The following is a 20,554-nucleotide window of genomic DNA, read 5'->3' on the forward strand; positions in this document are numbered from 1 at the left end:
TTGACCTTGTGACAGGGTTCCGCAAAGAAACCTGACACATTTTGTTCTCCTGTCACACTCAAACTAAACAAGGGAGGGAGAAACCAAGCAAGGCATCGAAAAGTAGAAGAATGAAGGTTTATTTCCGTCTAGTAGTTTTCCATCATGGAGCACTGAAGTGTCCCGGGTAGAAGTGATTTACAAACCAATACCAAATTCTGTTATTAAAATCAAACATCTCAATGGCAGACATTAACATTATTTAGTTTGAAATAAGAGTTAAAATATCAAAAATCATAACAAAGCCTGCATGAGAAAGTAGCTACAAAATAAATAATTCTGTCATTGTAATATCAAACCAAGAACAAAATATTTATAGAAGAAGAATTTGTTAATTATTTTATATTTTAGCATTTAGAATAGAGTAATATCTTCAGTATTTTTCTTATCTGATTCTGATGCAGTTTATTCAATGGTATTTTATTTGAAGATAGAACTACTAGATCAATTTACTTAATGAAATTGAAATAGCTCATCAATAATGAAATAAGATATTATAACTAATTTTGATGTTGGACAGATATTGTACAATGTCTTGATCCCTATCACGAAAATATCAAGTATCGCTGTTACAACCCAAAAACATCAAGCCAAGATATGATGGTAAAATTTGTTATTATTTTGACCTTTGTTTGCTATTTACACCTACCCGGGGTCGCTCACTGTTTTTTTATTTATAGCTCGAATCAGTGGTATATCACAACATTACAACACAGTTAAAAAAAAACATTTTAAATTCAAGCCGAAAATGCCTACCCGTTATACTCAGAAGCTTTGGGTGAAAAATTTCGAAAAAAACAGGTTCAATCCGCTCTTGTGACGAGTCCCGCGCGTTCGGGTAAGAAACATGCGGATGCTCTTCAAATCGGGTTGGATCTAGGTTAATGATACAGAACCAGAAGAGTCACCAAATTACCGTCAACTTCATGAACTGATCTTCAATGAAACACGAAAACAAAAACAACAGTAAATGAAACCTCGTCCATCTCGTATGTACAGCAGCAAACTTTAATCTGATCAAAACTCTTCACCTTTTTTATTTACATGTATATTTCAGGGCGACGTAGACTTTTGTACTAAGACCTAGCTCGAACTATGTTGTTTCCCTACTAGGAAGAGATGAGAAAAAACAAACGTTCAAATTACTCTATATATTTTCTATACTTAATAGTTCATTTATTTTGAGAAAAAAACGTAACAGGAGTCACGGTCATTTTTTGATGAATTTTAACAGAAGCTTTGTAGAGTTACTTGAGTATCATTTCGTGTTTTACTAATTGCAATGCATGAATTTTCGTAACAATTATGTTGAATTATTGAAATAACACAAAACTAAACGTTAGAACGCTAGTAACATTAGAAAAAAATAGTATTATAACTTACCATATAAGATAACAGGTTATGGTGTTTAACGCTGGGGCCATCGCATGAAACATGCAATTATATACTGGACAAAAGTTATAAACATTTACAAACGCTTAATCCTGTCACAGCTAACAGCAAGTTCCTTCCTTCCATTAACTTTTACCAACTCCACTGAACTTTGGTTACCGCCCTTGTGTTTTATTGTTCTTACATCTTTTTTTTTCTAATTTAATTTACCTTGTATAAAATAAATTAAACAATGAGATGAATAAAATCTGCCTTACATTTGACTACGAAACGTTTTTTGGCTTTTATTGACGGCGTGTCAATGTTCTGTCACGAAAACAATACAAACAAACAAAAAAACACGTATCTAACCAAATCGTTATCAGGACCATCGGGACACTCGGTGCCAGCGCAGGTACTCCAAACGGCAGACGGCGTATTCAAGGCTGAATTTGTACCGCGGGTTGTCGGAGAACATCGCGTCAGCGTAACCGTCGAGGGTCAACCGACGGTCGGCAGTCCGTACTCGGCGAAGGTAAGATTGTTGTAGTTGATTTCAAAATAATTGGATTAGTTTCGATATTTGGCAAAAAGATTTCCCCGGATAGGATAAGCAACGAATTTGAGTCTCGTCTCTGTAATATTTTATTCGCTTCATTTCTTCTACTCTTTTCATCAATCTTTTTTCAACCTGTTTCCACGATGTATACTGAAAACAAGTTGAATAAATTTAATACTTTACCTTTGTGTCAAGTGAAATTAAGGACGTGAAGATATGAGGTGAGATATGAGAGCCAGATATACTGGCAGAAGATTTCTCGTAACTCTAGTCTAGTTTTAAATTTTATCAGTATCTTACGAGAAAAACAGATTGGGAAAATGACATACGGATGCCAACTATGTAATGAAAACCGTGAAAATGAAACGGGACTCGAAACCGTAGCTAGCGCCTAACCGGGGAAATTTGCCAATTAATCTGCCCTGCATATTACAACATATGAAGAGACAGTCAAATTAACTAGAAGAACCAAGCATGCCTCGCTTTACTTGACCGACACAGCATTCAATTGTAGTCCTATATCTATGGAACCCCATCCAACTGAAAACAACTCACACTGCATCACAAATCTCAAGTCTATCTTCACTTTCTGCTTTGTCGTCAGACGCTGATTTGAGATTTTGTTTTAGTTTTTTTGCTGCCTAGTGTAGTTATTATTTTGACGAGAGACAGGTAGCAAGTCATCCTACTTCTTATACTCCGATCGGAATGAACGTTCGTAGACTCGTAGCACTGATCACGCAATAGTCGAATAAGCATTTTTTTAAACCCGAACCCGACCCGTACCCGATCGAAAATAAGAAAAAAATTACCCATGCCTGACTCGAGCCCGAGAAAAGATTTTTTTTGAACCCACCGAGTCTTAAAAAAAACTCGGGTATTCGGGTTCGCACCAACCTTTCTTGGCTTAGACGATTTTCACAAGCTTAGGTTCAAATAAAAGGTATTGCAGGCTCATACAAAGTTCCTCAATTTCGTTCGTATTTGACGGTTCCGGAATTAAGGAGAAAATGAACAAAAAATGAAAATATTTTCACAAAATCAGATTGAAATAAATGGTCTCCCTGTTCCAGAATTATAGTATGATTAGTGTAAAAATTATAATTTCAAATTACATACTTACTTTTCACAGAGAAGGCGTGACCGATTTTTACAAACTTATGGTACAAATGAATGGTCTTAGGGTCCTATACAAAACGTCTGAATTTCATCTGGATCCGACTCCCGGTTTCGGAATTATAGGGTAAAATGTGTTAAATCTACTCTCTCAACCCGTTCTAAAAATACCCATAACATTATATCCAACAGTATGGAAACATTGATTGTTTATGAATTCGAACCTAGATCTAAATCATAATAATACATTAGTGATTAATTGGTGCCACCTAGAAATCAAATTTTCAATTTTTCTATCCCTAAGCAGTCCACAAACTACTGGAAAGCCTTTTCAAAACTTCTAAATGGCGGGTGCACACTTTTTACATCCTATTAGATGCACATAAATGTAGCGTCGCAGTTCACGCAAATTTAAGTGGAAGAACATTTAATATTGTATCTGAAAGTCCATGCCATGAAATTCATTTAAAAAAAAAGAATTCTGTAGCAAACCCACCGCGACTTGAACCGAGAATCATTGGATCGCAAGTTCGTCTGATAATCGACTGAGCCACAGAAGCATGCATCTGCTTGGCCGGTAAAAGGTGCAGTTAAATTCACACAGTCACACCTGCTAGTAGAACGCAAGTTACAGTCGAAACCAGTGGAATTCAAGCTCATCTAACATCAAGTCATTACAAATAAAATCTTATGTTATTTGTCAAATTAGGTCTTTATTAATTACATCGTATGAGGAATTAAGTCACCTGTAAAATACAATTTTTTTTGGAGTGTGGGTAATGTCGGATACATAAGTGGATGTCGTGAATACAAAATAAAACGAGCACGCTTCCTCCACACTTCTGAATATCAGTTAGGGGCTGTCCATAAAAGACGTCACACTTTTTTGACGATTTTTGACTCCCCATCCCCCCTTTGTCACAAATTGTCATAGAAGCAATATATATATATATATATTATATAAATTAACAAAAGTATTTGGTTGAAATTGATGAAAAAATTTAAATCATTTGTTTTATTCCTCCTAGGGGTACACAGATATATTATTGTTTTAGATAAAGAATAATATTCCCTTAGTGTAGCATACAGGGCTGAGAAAATAAAGACCAAAACCTCTTCAAAATGAGATCACAGCCGGAGAATCTTTTCATGATCAGTTGATCAGTGAATTTTAAATCACATCGATCAATATCGGTACTGATCTTCCGTCACACAATGGGTAGTGATTTTGAGCTAAAACGATTCTTGATTTGTGTAAATTCAATCATTGGATGATTCGATAAGCTTTGATGTTGGTGGAGGAAAATCACATATGATCAAGATAAGACATGACATGATCTACGTCTGAAATCGTTGATCTCCCGCCCTTTTTCAAATAGATACAGTTGAATAAACTGCATCAGAATCAGATAAGAGAAATTCTTATGATATACTATTATTAATGCTAGAAAATCGAATTACTGAAAAAATTGTCAGTGCATAACTTAAGTTAAACTGTTTGAAGCCATCTATTTTGTTTACTCATATTAGGCAAAATTTATTAATTTCGCTAATTTACTCGCTCCTCCGTGCACTTTTGCTGATCACAACAGAAATGATTTCCTGCATAATTCATTTCCAAATGTACAAGAAGAAGCTTTTACATCAACAAATACACGTTTTCCTATAGAATGTAAACTTTTATTGTGGAGATTTTTTTTCAGGAAATAGGGCAAAGCAGTAATATAATTAGGTATTTCAAAAATGCGCTCATTGAAAATATTGGACGTCACATTCCAAAAACCTCCCCCCTTGCTCCTGTCACAAAAGGTCACGTTTTATGAAACACCCCCCTCCCCCTTGCGGCGTGACGTCTTTTATGGACTGCCCCTTAGTTGATCGATTATGTGAATTGTGCAAGCTTTTCCTTTTTTCCCTACTAGAATTTAAAATAATACACCTACACTAAGGTACAGACAAGTTATATTAAACAGTTACTATTCTAAAAACGTTTTTTCTAAACTTGAATCAATTTCTTTTTATTTGCTAGGCTAGGTACAACTAATTTGTAGTTTATGTTTTTGAAAACAATGATGTTCGAAACTATCTGATTCTTCACGAAATTTCAGTAAGAGACAAATGCAATGGCCTGTTCTGAAATGTATTTAATTTTTATAATAATAATAATAATAATAATAATAATAATAATAATAATAATAATAATAATAATAATAATAATAATAATAATAATAATAATAATAATAATAATAATAATAATGATAATCATGATAATAATAATAATAATAATAATAATAATAATAATAATAATAATAATAATAACAATAATAATAATAATACTAAAAATAATAATAATAATAATAATAATACTAATAAAAATGTACAAATGACCAAATTTCATGAAGAATTTCAAAATAATATACTCAAAATATCGATTATTCAGCACGGATTCAAGATAATCAACAAGATGGAAAATTTTTGGAATATATCAATAAGTTTAACACTGTTATCCGTAAAATTATCACTAAAAATTCATAATTAGTATTGAAAAATCTGACGCATATTCAAAATATAGGAAAATTAAAAAAATATAATACCAATAATCAAGGATGGCTTTTATCGTATCAAAGAACGCTCACCAGCAACTTTACACACGATTGAATCAGTGCCATCAAAGACGGATATCATCACAACAACAGAAAAAGGCGGGTGGGTAATGTCAGAGACATAACTGGATGTCGTGAATACGAAAACAACTGACATGCTCCTTGTATGAAATTGTGTGTAGAATTTGAAACCATGCACCTAAACTAAAGTACAGATTAGTTACATTTAACATTCTGAAACACAAATATTATGAAATAACCAGTATAGTTCTTTATAATAAAATAATGGTGGCTCTGAAAAGAACCTTTTATGAAAGCATTTATGATGAAGAGTGATGAGTTGAATTCGAATTCCGATGGATGCCGCTGACTTCCGTCATCTAATTCCAGGCTAAACTGTTATACGTGGGTGCGATACTGATGTGGTTGGTGTAGGTGTAGCGTTTACAACCGATTATAATCTTCCAATATAGAAAACATTAATTCGCTGGGTTGATCAATGATACAATAGGCCTAATTTATTGAACGAAACTATCAATATGCAATAGGGATTCGTTTCTAGCATTTAGAAGGGTGAAATTGCGTAATTCTCTACGGTATTAAACTCTGGAACATTTTTCGCAAAAACAAAAAAGGCTTCACTTGATCTCGATTACTGTGAATTTCACACAGCGAAAAGTGCACAAATCTAACGAAGCTGTTCTAGATTTGCACTAAACTGAGGATATTTACCTTCGATTTGCGAACAACAAATCCTAATAGATCTTTAGAAAACTTTTGAGCTATTAGAACGGCTGATTTTGTGTAATGCTCTCCACCGTTGTTTTTTCATCAATGCAAATGACAGCTGTGACGTAATGAGCTTTGCAAACGACACAAAATATATCTGCTCGCAGTGGCGATAGAATCCAAACTGATCCAATTTTTGTTAAGAGCTTTCTGTTTACGTGATTTCGTTTGTAGCTTTTTCACTAATGGGCGATCCTAACGGCTATAAAAATAGTCGCATCCAGAATTTTAATGTCGAATATATCATTTCGGATATGCATAATTTATTGAAAGAAACTATCAATATGCTGTAGGGATTCGTTTCTAGCATTCAGAAGGACCAAATTGAGGAACTCACTACGATATTCAATACTTTTCGGAACATTTTTCTCGAACGATTTGTTCTACAGCAGCAAATATTTTGTTCTCTTCCTCAGAACGCGTTCTGATTGGCTGGTGTTGACATGGGTCAAGTGAGACAGGTTTTTCAATAGTGTACTATTGAAATACTTCAATGCTTTTGCTATACACGTTTAAGTTGAAAAATTTCGATTTTTTTGGTAGTTAGATTATATAAATCCTTTCACAGAGCACTGAGCGTCGTCGACTGAGCTATGAGCTTTAAAAATACGAGAAAGGCAAATGCGCCTTATGAATTATCCTCTTTGATACTCGTTTATACCAAACATTTCAGAAAAGTTCGATTTTGAATTATTTGAGATTATGTCACACAACTGATAATTTTATCATAAAATTGTGATCATATTTCCGATGGCGTGTAGCAAAAATTATGTTGATTCGTTAGATACAACAAGAGATATTCACGATCAAAAAATTATAACTCTCTCAGAGGATAAATTTTGAAATGGAACCCCATAGTAAAGTAAGTCGTATTCACGACAAAACCGGCATGGCTCATTTAACATATAATAGACACCAGTGCGAAAGCGAATTTCTCTCGATGATATTTCTGAGAATCAAAGGTTAGCACGCTGCTGTGGGGATCTTCCCTCAAGCAACAAACGGTCGCTTATTCTCGTTTCGCGATCCGATTCTATACAGGCAGTTGATAATTGCGATAGAATCATTGTTCTATTGCCGCTTATTCTAACTATGTGCATATAATCTTTGTATAAGTTGTGTCTATAAAAATATATGTGAATGCTCCACACAAGGGTTTTGAAATATTGCAACCTAGTATGAGAATCATCAAGTTGAATCATCGACTCGATTTTCTGCGATAATTGTCAACTTGCGATTCTCTCTTGGGAAATTCCACACAGCAACGATCATTATCAGACTGTAATTTTTTTAAGGGCCGTGAAATACTCAGAGTATGAAGTTGAGCGAAGGAATGTAGAAAAATTCTCTCGCGGTTCATGCATTGAGGGACTCGAGTTCTTGTAGCATCTTCTACCGGATTGAAAATGTTGTATACAATATAGATAAAAATCGAGCAGCTTCTGTCAAATTTTCGGTAATCACCAACACTGCCAATAATATCTCATAGTTGTTATTATTATTATTATTATTATTATTATAACTTTCTTGACAAACAAATAATATCGGAAGTATGTTGAAGATAAGTAAACACAAACCAAACAAAGACATGATAGAAAAAGGCGGGTGGGTAATGTCAGAGACATAACTGGATGTCGTGAATACGAAAACAAATGACATGTTCCTTAACACTTCCGAATATCAAATAGTTGATCAATTGTATGAATTATGCAAGCATTCCCCTTTTCCACATTTTTCGCAAAAACAAAGAAGGCTTCACTTGATCTCGATTACTGTGAATTTCACACAGCGAAAAGTGCACAAATCTAACCAAATTGTTCTTGATTTGCACTAAACTGAGGATAATTACCTGCGGTTTGCGAAAAACAAATCCTAATAGTTCTTTAGAAAAATTTTAGAGCCATTAGAACGGCTGATTTTTTATAATGCTCTCCAACGTTGCTTTTTCATCCATCGAAATGACTGGCAGCTGTGACGTAATCGCTCTTGTCGAAAGCGAAACTAGCTGTGCAGACGACACAAAACACATCTGCTCGCAGTGGCGATAGAATCCAAACTGATTCAATTTTTGTTAAGAGATTTCCTTTTATGTGATTTCGTTTGTAGCTTTTTCACTAATGGGCGGTCCTAACGGCTATAAAAATAGCCGCATATAGAATTTCAATGTCGATTATTTCATTTCGGATTTGCATAATTTATTGAAAGAGACTATCAATATGCTGTAGGGATTCGTTTCTAGCATTCAGAAGGACCAAATTGAGGAACTCACTACGATATTCACCACTTTTGGAAACATTTTTCTTGAACGATTTGTTGTACAGCAGCAGCTATTTTCTTCTCTTCCTCAGAACGCGTTCTGATTGGCTGGTGTTGACATGGGTCAAATGAGATAGGTTTTTCAATAGTGTACTATTGAAATACTTCAATGCTCTTGCTATACACGTTTAAGTTGAAAAATTTCGATTCTATTGGTAGTTAGATTATATAAATCCTTCCACAGATCACTGAGCTATGAGCTTTCAAAATACGAGAAAGGCAAACGCGCCATATGAATTATCCTCTTTGATACTCGTTTATACCAAACATTTCAGAAAAGTTTAATTTTGAACTATTTGAGATTATGTCACACAACTGAAAATTTTATCATAAAATTGTGATCATATTTCCGATGGCATGTAGCAAAAATTATGTTGATTCGTTAGATACAACAAGAGATATTCACGATCAAAAACTTATCACTCTCTCAGAGGGTAAATTTTGAAAAGGCACCCCATAGTAAAGTAAGTCGTATTCACGACAAAATTTAGCATAAACATACCATGTCGGCTCCCAATCAAAACCGGATTTTGAATTCCGCTCACTCCAAACAGTTTTTATACAAATTTGGATTTTTTAGCGATGTTAGGAAACTCTTTCTTTTCGCAACATTTAAATCTGTATTTTCAGTAGAAATAATATAGAGATTAATCTGTATATGTGGCAACCCTGTTTCGCACGGCGCATTTCGAAACGACATCTGTACTAGTATAAAGATGTATTCTACATCAATACTTTCGTTTACGCATAGCGAGAAGCCCTTTGCTGTCGTAATTAAATGTGTTGCTGACGCAAACTTTTTCAACTTCCATTTTGATCAATCTGATGCTTTTGGTAGGAAATAGAGAAAATTCAATTAATTCTTAATGATTATCTGTGGCACTGAGAAGTGCCTTGAATTGTCGCGAACAAACGGGATGCATTTAGATTTGAGATGGTTCTTCGCTTTACACTGATGACTTCAGCTGACAGTGCACTATTGAAACACTTCAATGTTGTTGCAATACACGTTCAAATTGAAAAATTTCGAATCTATTGGTAGTTAGATTGTACTAATCCTTCCACAATTCACTGAGCTGTGGGCTTTCAAAATACGAGAAAGGCAAACACGCGTTATGTGTTTTCCTCTTTGATACTCGTTGATATGACATACAACTGAAAATTTTATCATAATCATTTTTCCGATGACATGTAGAAAAAGTTATGTTACCCAAGTAGCAATCCGAAACTAGTTCTGATACGACTAGTTTGGACTTACTAGGTTGCAACAAGAGCACGAATATGTTTCTTATGTAGTCATTTTTGTTCCGTGAACTATCATAAACACGATGAAAACAATACAGGGATTAAACATCGTTTGTGATATTACAATTCTCATGGTATATCAATAAAAAATAATGAGAAATCACTCTACTTGGATTGATTTTGAGCATTCTGAACATAGGGTTTTTTCGTTATTTATTGTTCATATCTTCATAAACAGATTTTGATTCGAGGCGCATAAAGAAAAAGTTAATGAAAATTTAATTCCGCTCGACAGTTTTAAAATCGTTGTGAATTTTGTTTCTTGTATCAAGTTTGGATTTCAAGTACCCTACTGCCTTTTTATTGTTGATAGAAAAGATGTCGATGGTGACAAAGTTTCAATTTGAAAACAAGTTATTTTCAAGTTATGGAAAAATAAGTTATTTAAGTATGAAATTACAACGAAACGAAAAATTATTTTTTGCCGACTTAGCAACTAGTAGAAACTGCGCTTTTTGTGTCACGCAAGTAGTTAGATGTTAGTAACAATCACTCAAATTTCTGGTTGCAAACTAGTCATAAATACGCTAGCGTAACAAAAATTGTTACTTGGGTAGATACAACAAGAGATATTCACAATCAAAAACTTATCACTCTCTCGGAGGGCAAATTTTGAAAAGGCGCCCCCTAGTAAAGTAAGTTGTATTCACGGCAAAAATATAACTGTGACATTATTTGTTGTATCTCTTAACTTCTCTTTGTACCGCATTATTAAATTGTGTGGTTCGTCGTCAAGAATTCAAACTTTAGTGTGGATGCACCTTTATAAGTCATGAAGCGAAGAAGTAAAAGTTGCGAAATCCACCCACTTGAACAATCTAAATCTATTGGTGGTGCCATCTTTTGTAAAGGGTGATTTTTTAAGAGCTTGAGAACTTTTTTAAACAATAAAACGCATAAAATTTGCAAAATCTCATCGGTTCTTTATTTTAAACGTTAGATTGGTACATGACATTTACTTTTTGAAGATAATTTCATCTACCACAACGTCGAATTTTCAGTGAATGGGCCCTAGAAAAGTTGGCAGAAAATCCGCTTTTTTATCGACAAATTTTGTTCAGCGATGAGGCTCATTTCCGGTTGAATGGCTACGTAAATAAGCAAAATTGCCGCATTTGGAGTGAAGAGCAACCAGAAGCCGTTCAAGAACTGCCCATGCATCCCGAAAAATGCACTGTTTGGTGTGGTTTGTACGCTGGTGGAATCATTGGACCGTATTTTTTCAAAGATGCTGTTGGACGGAACGTTACAGTGAATGGCGATCGCTATCGTTCGATGCTAACAAACTTTTTGTTGCCAAAAATGGAAGAACTGAACTTGGTTGACATGTGGTTTCAACAAGATGGCGCTACATGCCACACAGCTCGCGATTCTATGGCCATTTTGAGGGAAAACTTCGGAGAACAATTCATCTCAAGAAATGGACCGGTAAGTTGGCCACCAAGATCATGCGATTTGACGCCTTTAGACTATTTTTTGTGGGGCTACGTCAAGTCTAAAGTCTACAGAAATAAGCCAGTAACTATTCCAGCTTTGGAAGACAACATTTCCGAAGAAATTCGGGCTATTCCGGCCGAAATGCTCGAAAAAGTTGCCCAAAATTGGACTTTCCGAATGGACCACCTAAGACGCAGCCGCGGTCAACATTTAAATGAAATTATCTTCAAAAAGTAAATGTCATGTACCAATCTAACGTTTAAAATAAAGAACCGATGAGATTTTGCAAATTTTATGCGTTTTATTGTTTAAAAAAGTTCTCAAGCTCTTAAAAAATCACCCTTTACTAAGCTGGAAACTTCGTAACCTATTGTTTTGTTAATGATAAACTTGTATCTTTGTAAAAGCAGCACAAAAACACTGCCAAATGCTCTTGAACAACTATCAGTAAGCAGAAGTAACGTCATTATTTCTTAGCAAATCACGAAGAAAATAAATGTTTCAACTAAGGAGTGTATCGAAAATAAGCTATTCAAACAGTTTTCTTTCAAATTATGATAAAAAACGATATTTTATTCGAACTGAAAATTGATCCTCTATTGTACGAGGTTAAACTTGAGCATAATGAACGAATTTTCGAACTTTTGATCGAACGCTCTTCATCAAGTTCCGGACAAGTGTTGCATCGCATTTTTTGGACGCTTGAGCCCAAATTTTTTTTGAACTCCTGCATGTTCCCAGTTGCCTAACCAGTCTTCTTGAAGACCCTCTTCACGATTGCCCAGTAACTTTCGATGGGTCGAAGCTGAGGGCAATTTGGTGAATTGATATTTTTCCCACCCAAATTTATACTTTTTTCCGCAAGCCAATTGAGCGTGGTTTTGGCATAGTGAGCCGATGCCAAAATAGTGGAGGTGTACTATGCTTCTTATATAAAGGCAACAATCTCTTCTGGAGACACTCAGATCGATAGATTTCTGCATTTATAGTTCCGGTAGTGTAAAAAATGGTTGACTTCAAACCACAGGAACATATTGCTTGCCATACCAGTACCTTTCGACCTCATTTCTCCACTTGACTTGACCTGTCCGCATCGCTCACATCCTCCCCAACGACGACAGTAAAGTATTGTGGACTTGGAAGGGTTTTTGAGTCCTCCTTTACATAAGTCTCATCGTCCATTAAAACGCATGCATCCGGACACTGCAAAAGACGCGAATACAATTTCCGGGCCCTTGTTGCTGCTCGCTTTTTCTGTTCTACTCTTTGTTTCGAGATTTTCTGCTTCTTGTAGGTCTTCAGGTGATTTCGCCTCTTAATTCGCTGGATCATTCCGACACTTGTTCCTGCTTTTTTGGCCAAATCATGTATTGACATTGATTTGTTCTTCATGATTAGAGATACCACTTTCTTGTCCAGTATCGGATTGGAAGAGCCGGGTTTTCTGCCTCTTCCTGTTAGCTCATCCAAAGAATCTTATTAATGATGGTCCCCAAGCTTATAAATTATGGTTTTAACACTGGCATGATGAATTCCGAACCGCTTCGCCAATTTTCGTATAGTAATACTCTTTTCACTTAGCCATGTATCCAGAACCTTAATTTTCACTTCCTTTTCAATACGCGACATTTTTAAAGCGCAGAATTTCAACCGCACAAACAAGTAAACAAACGAAAGCTGACAGTCAAACGCACAGCATGCTGTGATCTGAGTATAAAAACCCATCACAAATACATGCGTACAACACAAATGTATGTGGATAGCTTATTTTCGATACACTCCTTATGTGTATTTAATGTGATCAAATCGATCAATCCAACGAATTATTGATGCCATTATCGAATCATTCTCTTCATCACTTCATTCTACAGCGGAAATGAGTAAATTTCAGCTACTGTGTGAGTTGCATTGCATAATGGATTAGTGTCAGCGTGGCTCCAATACTATAGCTCGATTTACTCCAAACTGAAAAACAAACAATTATACGGCAGTCACTAATGCTAATTCAGTACTGACTGCACCCATAAGCGCAAAGAATACTACCGTTAATTCGGTGATGACGTATGTCACTTTACCATCAGAAGCAAAACTCTAGCCCCGATTGGCAGCTAACCACATTCATTCGCTTTATCGTTTCACTTCTTCTAATTCGTTGCTCGTGGAAACACTTTAATTCTGGGCTGCTTCAAACTATGATGCTACAACAGGTCTACGATGTCACTGCGATCAAAGTTAAGAACGTCAACAACGGAACCGTGGGAAAACCGGTCGTATTTTTAGGTAAATTTGTTGCTTCATTTACCCCGTCAATGAATTGATCTAATCACTCCGAATTGGTTACTGGTTGCAGTGGAAACATCACAGGCGGGGCCAGGAAATTTGGAGGTCACCGTCAATGGCGGCCGTGTTCCAACGTCGGCTCAAGCTCAAGGTCAGCACACGTACGCAATTAGTTTTACTCCACGCGAAGCTCAGAATCACACGGTGGAGCTGCGCTTCAACGGACAGGATGTGCCGGGCAGTCCGTTCACGTGCAAGGTATGTTCAGAATCGCGTTTTATTTTTCTCAAAGCTATCGTAGATCGATCAACAAAAATGCACTTCTTTCAGGTATCGCCGGCAGCTCGAATCGTCGCCAGCGATTTGATGGATAAAGTCAGCGTGGGACACGTGTTTGATTTTTTGGTGGAATCCGATATTTCTCCTGTCGTGGAAGTACTGGGCCCTGCTCGTCGATCCGTACGTGCCGATGTTACTCCGGCTCCCGATGGGTACAAGGTAAAGTTCGAGCCAATTGAGGTCGGAGATCATTCGGTGGAAGTTCGTCTTCCCGGAAGTGGTCACGTCGAGGGAAGTCCGTTTTTGCTGAAGGCATACTCGGCAGAAAAAGTTGTTGTAACCGATATTAGGCCGGGAATTGTTGGAAAAAGTGTTAGTTTTGGCATTAATGCGAGCCAAGCGGGAGCCGGAAACTTGGAGATTATCGTTGCTGTTGGTGGAAAGAATGTTCCCAATTTTGTACAATCGGAAGGAAATGCTCGATTCAAGGTGAACTTCAAGCCAACCGAAGCGGCTACGCATTCCCTATCGGTACGATTCAACGGGTATCCAGTTCCTGGATCGCCATTTGCTTGCCACGTAACACATGCTCCACTATCTCTGTCGAGGGCGATCGCCACCGGGGAGTCATTGCGACAAGCTCCAGTCAAGTGTGAGAACATTTTCGAACTGGAGGGATTCGATGGAATCGACCCTCAGGTGCTTATTACATCGCCTTCCGGAGATACGGTTTCCTGTAGAGTTTCCTATCGCGATGATATTCATCTTGTTTCGTTCGTTCCGACCTCCGTTGGAAGGCACTTGATCAGCGTCACAGCCAACGATCAGCATATTAACGGTTCACCGTTTTCTTGTAACGTATTTGACGTTTCACGCGTAGCGATCAGTGGACTGGACCATCACAACACGTTGGCTTCGCTAGGGGTTCCGTTGACCTTCAGTGTCGATGCAGCAGGTGCTGGAGAGGGTACTCTGGAGTTGGTTGTATCGACGGCTACCAGTACTGTGAAAGCCGAAGTCACAGCTTGTGCCCGAGGACTGTACGATGTGACGTTCGTTCCGCAAACTTGTGAACCTCATTTTGTCAATATCACTTTCAACGATCTTCCGGTAGACGGAAGTCCATTCCGTTGTGAAGTCCAGCAGAATACTCAAAACGTTCAGATTGGAAATAGCACCTTCATAGAGTTGGCGGGTGAGGATCAAAGTGTGGAGATATACGACCCGGACAATAAGATGGTTCCATTCACGTTATCGCGCAAGTCGGCTGAGTTTAAAGCGACCAAAATTGGGAGTTATATCGTTCGTTACATCGATCAGGAAACCAGATCTTTCATCGCGGCTAGAACCATAAACGTGTTCGATTCTTCGATGGTCAAGATTGTGGAGGTCGGGGAGGCTTACTGTCACAAGCCCGCATCGCTGGCAGTTTCGATCGTGGACGCTGGTCAGGGAACTTTGACTTCAGTGGTACGCTGCGGTGGTCTGGAGGTTCCACACTCGATCCGTGGCCCCACCAAGAACGGAACGTGGGAAATTGTCTACCATCCGACGAGGGTAGCTCCCCATAAGATTATGATTCTGTACAACCAGGTTCCGATCGCCAGCAAACCGATTGAGATCAATGTGTTGGCACCAGCCATGAGTAAAGAGGTAGGTCGAATTGAATGCCTTAAAGGTTGATAACTCTAGAGCTTTGTTTGGCAGATTACCGTCAACGGTCTTGGATTGTACCAGGCGCGAGTAGGAAAGACAACGTCGTTTGCCATCGACACCGTCGGTCATCCGGCGCGGGAGTTTGATGTGGTTGTTTCTGGTCCAGGAGGTCAAGCCCTGCCAGTACGCTGTTATCAGACTAAGGGAGGCCATCTACAGGCGGAATTTACAGTGCAAAAAGTTGGACAATGTTTGGTTGGTAAGTGTTTCGAATGGTTTCCAATAGAACCGAACACAAAAAAGAATTTCCGAAAATATTTGCAGAAGTACTACATCAATCGAAGCCTCTATCGGGAAGTCCGTACACGTGCGAATCGTATGATCCTTCGAAGATTCACTTGCAGAAAGTTCCGAAGATGAATCTCTGTACAAACTCACCTATCAGTTGGAATGGTAAGTTGTTGGGCTTTCCGAAAGCTACTGTTTGCTAATAACCCACTTCTATTTCAGTGAAATCCGAGTCCGCCGGGGTGGCAGAAATCGAGGTGACTGTTCTGTCACCTACTGGCCAAAATGTCCCAGTCAAATTAATCCAGCAAGAAGACTACGTGCATCAGATCGAATTCCTGCCGCTTACAGCGGGCCACTACAAAGCAACGGTTGTGTACGGTGGAGAAAATGTACCCGGATCACCGATGACATTCGCTGTTCAAACTATCGGCAACAAAACGGACAGTCATGCTTCCGGCAATGGGTTAGAGGTTGCACATCGCGGAAAGGAGACATCATTTGTAGTCTTTTGTCCTACGACGCCGAACGTGCAGATCGAACGGTGTGACGAACAGGCCGAGCGGATCGAACCGAGGATAAAGAATCTGGGCAATAATGAGTGGAAAATTTTCTACACTATTTTGACAGTTGGTGAGTATGAAATCAGGGCCAGTTGTACCAACAGAGGACCACTGCCAGGATCGCCATGGACGATTGCTTGCTTGGATCCGGCCAAGGTCACACCGATTGGAGGTTGGGGAAGTCTGCTGGATAGCAACGGTAAACTACTGCTTCCGGTGAAAATTGCCTTCGATACTAGCATGGCCGGACCGGGAGAACTGACTTGCTATGTCGACGGTAATGATGTCCCTGTTGAGAAGCAAAACAATGGAAGGAGTTTGCTTTACCTATCGGACGAAGGTCTTTCGAAGGGCGAGCACAGCTTCGATTTAACCTGGTCGGGTCTATCCATATCCCAAAGCCCCGGGTACGTTTTTGTCACAGGAAATTCATCAGCCGCTGATAAGGTAGTTCTGACGGGCCGAGGACTCACGTCTGCTCAAGTAGGAGAAATCTCTCACTTCACAATCGATGCCTCGGAGGCACTTTCCGGGAAACCGGAAGTTCACATGAACTACGAAGACGGAGAAAACTTGCCAGTGACACTGCTACAGCCAAGACCCAATGAACTGATTTGGTTGGCATCGTACAATCCGCACAAATCTACGGGAGGTCCACTAAGTCTCTCGGTGGAATGGAATGGCCGGCCCATTAAGGGCTGCCCGCTTACGATTTCGGTCGGTCCAGCCGTTGATGCTGCCAAGGTTCTCTGTTCCGGTGAAGGACTTCGCAACGGTGTAGTGGGACGCGACATCAAATCGTGGATCGACACTCGGCGAGCCGGCCCGGGAGAACTGACCGCTCATTGCACCGGTCCTCGGAAGGTAGCTTATTGCGAACTGTACGATCACGGTGATGCAACATTCACGTTGAATGTCAAACCCCAGGAACCGGGAAGACATTCGCTTACGATCAAATACGGTGGTCAGCACGTCCCCGGTTCGCCATTTACACTGCGAGTAGCAGGAGCTCCAGACGCCAGTAAAGTGCGTGTTTACGGACCTGGAATCGAGCATGGGGTTTTGGCTACCTTCCAGTCGCGATTTATAGTGGATACACGTGGAGCCGGAGCCGGCCAGCTGACTGTGCGTGTACGGGGTCCCAAAGGGGCTTTCCGAGTGGAAATGCAACGCGAAAGTCAGAAGGATAGGACCATTCTGTGCAAGGTAAATGAAATTTATCTCATATTCATCCGAACCAAGACAATTTATGTTTCCATTTTTAGTACGATCCAACCGAACCAGGCGATTACCGCGTAGAGGTTAAGTGGGCCGGCGAATTGGTGCCTGGATCTCCGTTCCCTGTATTGATTTTCGACACACAAGAAGAGTTGAAGCGATTTTTACACGGCAATTGAAGACGCCTATAAACCATTTGAGTATTTTTTGTGCAGTTTGTCTACTCGTAAGATGTTGACTAATTTATACATTAGAACAGAATTTTCTGAAGGTTACAAAAATCAAAAACAATAAAACCACTCTTTATTTACAGCGATCTAATACATACAGTTTATTTCTAAGCACACCGGTTGATTTGTTGTATTTAAAAGCGTTGTAGTAAGTAAAACACAACAGAACCTGAATTCAGTCGTGCCCTCGGTAGAATTTGGAAAGAAAATCCGTCGGTTTCGGTTCCTGTGACTCATTCCAATACCTCATGATGTGACTTTTCAGTTTCCATCTAGCAGCTACCTCCTTCAGTTCCATTTGTCCCTTGACAACAAGCATATCGATTACTCGCACATCGGTGACTCCCTGATTTTTTATGAACATTTCACGCAACTTATCCCGACACTGTTCGAATGATTTCGGCATGTCGTACTCGTGCATAATCAGTGGGATCTGCCGATACCACGATTTGTACAAGCTAATCACTTTTTGACGGGCCTCCTGGTGGTCTGCCGACAAAATGGGCCGAACTTGACGGATTGATTGCTGGAAGACGTCGTTGAGTGGCATTGTGACAGTTTTTCTTCTTTCCGCTAGATTGGGAAACGATAACAGATATAGGAAATGGGCATTGACTACTATGATGTAAAGACATTTTGGACCGGGGTTTCTCGTTTCGCGTAGAAAACCCCTCCGTTAAGGTGACCGTGGACAGAAGCCAAGGAAAATAAATGTAAAAGTATTGGTGAAACAATACTTTTTCATATAGTAATAGTATATGTGAGTAGAGAGAGATGAAATAATATTATTTGTGTGCTGAAAGGAATACAGGTGCAAGAACAAAATGTAAACATTGAAACCATTCAAATCACCTAGAAAAACAGAGTGGACTTATCTCATCTTCATGCTAATTCTGGAGTTAGCAAATTGCAATCATGTGACCAAAAGAATATGATGATTGTGCCAAAGAAGATAGTCGACTACAGTGGGGTCTCGTACAACGCGGATTCGGTTTTGCCGGTATTCGTTTTTGCCGGATTCGTTATTGCCGGATAACCGCGATAAACGGGACCCAGAGCATATGGGATTTCGACTGATTGGGGCTGTGAACGGTTATCTCGCTTCGGTCGACAGATAGAGCCACACAATCTTCGGCAAACTTGTTGTAGATACTCAGACCAACAATTTAGTGTAGTTTGACAGACAATTGGTTGAGAACTGCTCCGTCAGGGGCGCTTTGAAAAATGCATGATATAAATCATTCGCTTTACACAGACAAAACGATTTGATCTTCAAGTAACTCGCAAATTATAGTATTTTGAAGAATGCGGGAATTCAAAGTTTGTTTGTTTTGTTTGTTTGTTTTATTTTATTTGCGACTTTAACCGTTTCTGGTCATTCGCCGCACTTAAAAAAATATAAATATACATGTCACGGTACAAATTTTGGTAAATTATTTAAACTTTCGGTTTTTTTAAATTGTGTTTTGATTCGGATTCGTTTTTACTTTTTTCTTTGAGCTATTGTCGAACATTGGGTTCGATCATTGTCTTGTCGTGCAGCCGTCCGTGCCTGAGACTCCTGCATTTGAAACAGTTGTCAGTGTTGATCCATACCCGGTATTCTGTTGTTGTATTTACTTGTGGGCCGCGGGAAAGCATCCCCATAGTCCAAAGGGGTTATGGCGGATGGCCCGAAGCGGTTGAGGACTCGGAAAAAAAGAAGAGATTAAAAATAAGATTAAATTAGCATTTGTATCAACTCTATAGTGCGACATTGGAACACTTAAGGCTTCTTTAAAAAGGTTTGGGGAAAGGGTCGTCAGCTTTGTCTTAGTCTTTCAGATGGCGGAGAACAGTTTCGCATCTTTGAGGAAAGTGACTACGACTTCCTCTCGGTTTGGATCATTTGCCAGTACATCGCGTATCGATAGAGGCAGGTGATGACGGTTTCTCAGGTCTTGAAGCTCCCGACAATTTATAAGCATATGCTCGACCGTGTATCTCGTGCCGCAGGAATCACAGTGAGGGGGGGGCAGATTTAGTTATACAGTGATCAGGTGTAACTCTTGTGTGTCCACAGCGAAGCCTAGAGAGGATCTGTTGTTCACGGCGATTCTCCCGATCGGTCCATTTTTCCATGTTACCTTTTATTTTCTGAAGGTGGCCTTGGGAGTTTCTCCATTGAGCGTTAAATTTAATTATGAGTTTTTGTTTGAAGTCTCTAGCAATATTTGTGACCCGGGACCCAATAGATAGTAGTTAAAGGATCGCAAGAAGCTTCAATGGTTTCTATGTATGGATGCCTAGATCCACCAGATTCAATAGTCGAAAGGACCGATAAGGAGTCTGAGAATATAACGACGGCAACGTCTTCTGGTTTGCTGGAGATAGCCGTAGCTATTGCCATGGCTTCTGCTGAAAATACGGAGCACTGTGTGGGGAGCCGAAGTGCGAGTCCGGTTCTGATTCCGCTCACTCCGATTCCTACCCTACCTTTGTCCTTAGAACCATCCGTAAAAATTT

At 38.9% G+C, this 20,554-nt stretch overlaps 2 protein-coding genes across 10 annotated transcripts in view; one reads left to right on the top strand and one right to left on the bottom strand.

Annotated features, from left to right (window-relative positions):
- Positions 1-18,223, top strand: part of LOC131436290 (filamin-B) — a 148,484-nt gene extending 130,261 nt beyond the window's left edge. For 8 of the 9 annotated variants that reach the window (XM_058604931.1, XM_058604935.1, XM_058604932.1 and 5 more), the window contains 8 exons: positions 1,797-1,945; positions 13,743-13,815; positions 13,886-14,073; positions 14,146-15,747; positions 15,802-16,009; positions 16,075-16,203; positions 16,261-17,807; positions 17,867-18,223. In XM_058604931.1, coding sequence (XP_058460914.1) covers positions 1,797-1,945; positions 13,743-13,815; positions 13,886-14,073; positions 14,146-15,747; positions 15,802-16,009; positions 16,075-16,203; positions 16,261-17,807; positions 17,867-17,998 — 4,028 coding nt within the window. In that variant the 3' untranslated portion in view covers positions 17,999-18,223. Of the gene's footprint in view, positions 1-1,096; positions 1,703-1,796; positions 1,946-13,742; positions 13,816-13,885; positions 14,074-14,145; positions 15,748-15,801; positions 16,010-16,074; positions 16,204-16,260; positions 17,808-17,866 lie in introns of those variants that run through there. The other variant, XM_058604940.1, reaches the window with a different exon arrangement.
- Positions 18,090-18,622, bottom strand: LOC131436294 (NADH dehydrogenase [ubiquinone] 1 alpha subcomplex subunit 6-like). The gene has a single exon (XM_058604944.1). It carries the CDS (start codon positions 18,597-18,599, stop codon positions 18,225-18,227), a length of 375 nt encoding a protein of 124 aa, XP_058460927.1. The 5' UTR covers positions 18,600-18,622; the 3' UTR covers positions 18,090-18,224.
- Between the last annotated feature and the right edge of the window lie 1,932 nt (positions 18,623-20,554).

This window comes from Malaya genurostris, chromosome 3 (genome assembly GCF_030247185.1).
Source record: "Malaya genurostris strain Urasoe2022 chromosome 3, Malgen_1.1, whole genome shotgun sequence".
In the NCBI taxonomy this organism is placed as follows: domain Eukaryota; kingdom Metazoa; phylum Arthropoda; class Insecta; order Diptera; family Culicidae; genus Malaya; species Malaya genurostris.

Excerpts from the sequence above, each read along its gene's own strand:
- LOC131436294 (XM_058604944.1), bottom strand. The coding sequence starts at position 18,599 with ATGCCACTCAACGACGTCTTCCAGCAATCAATCCGTCAAGTTCGGCCC.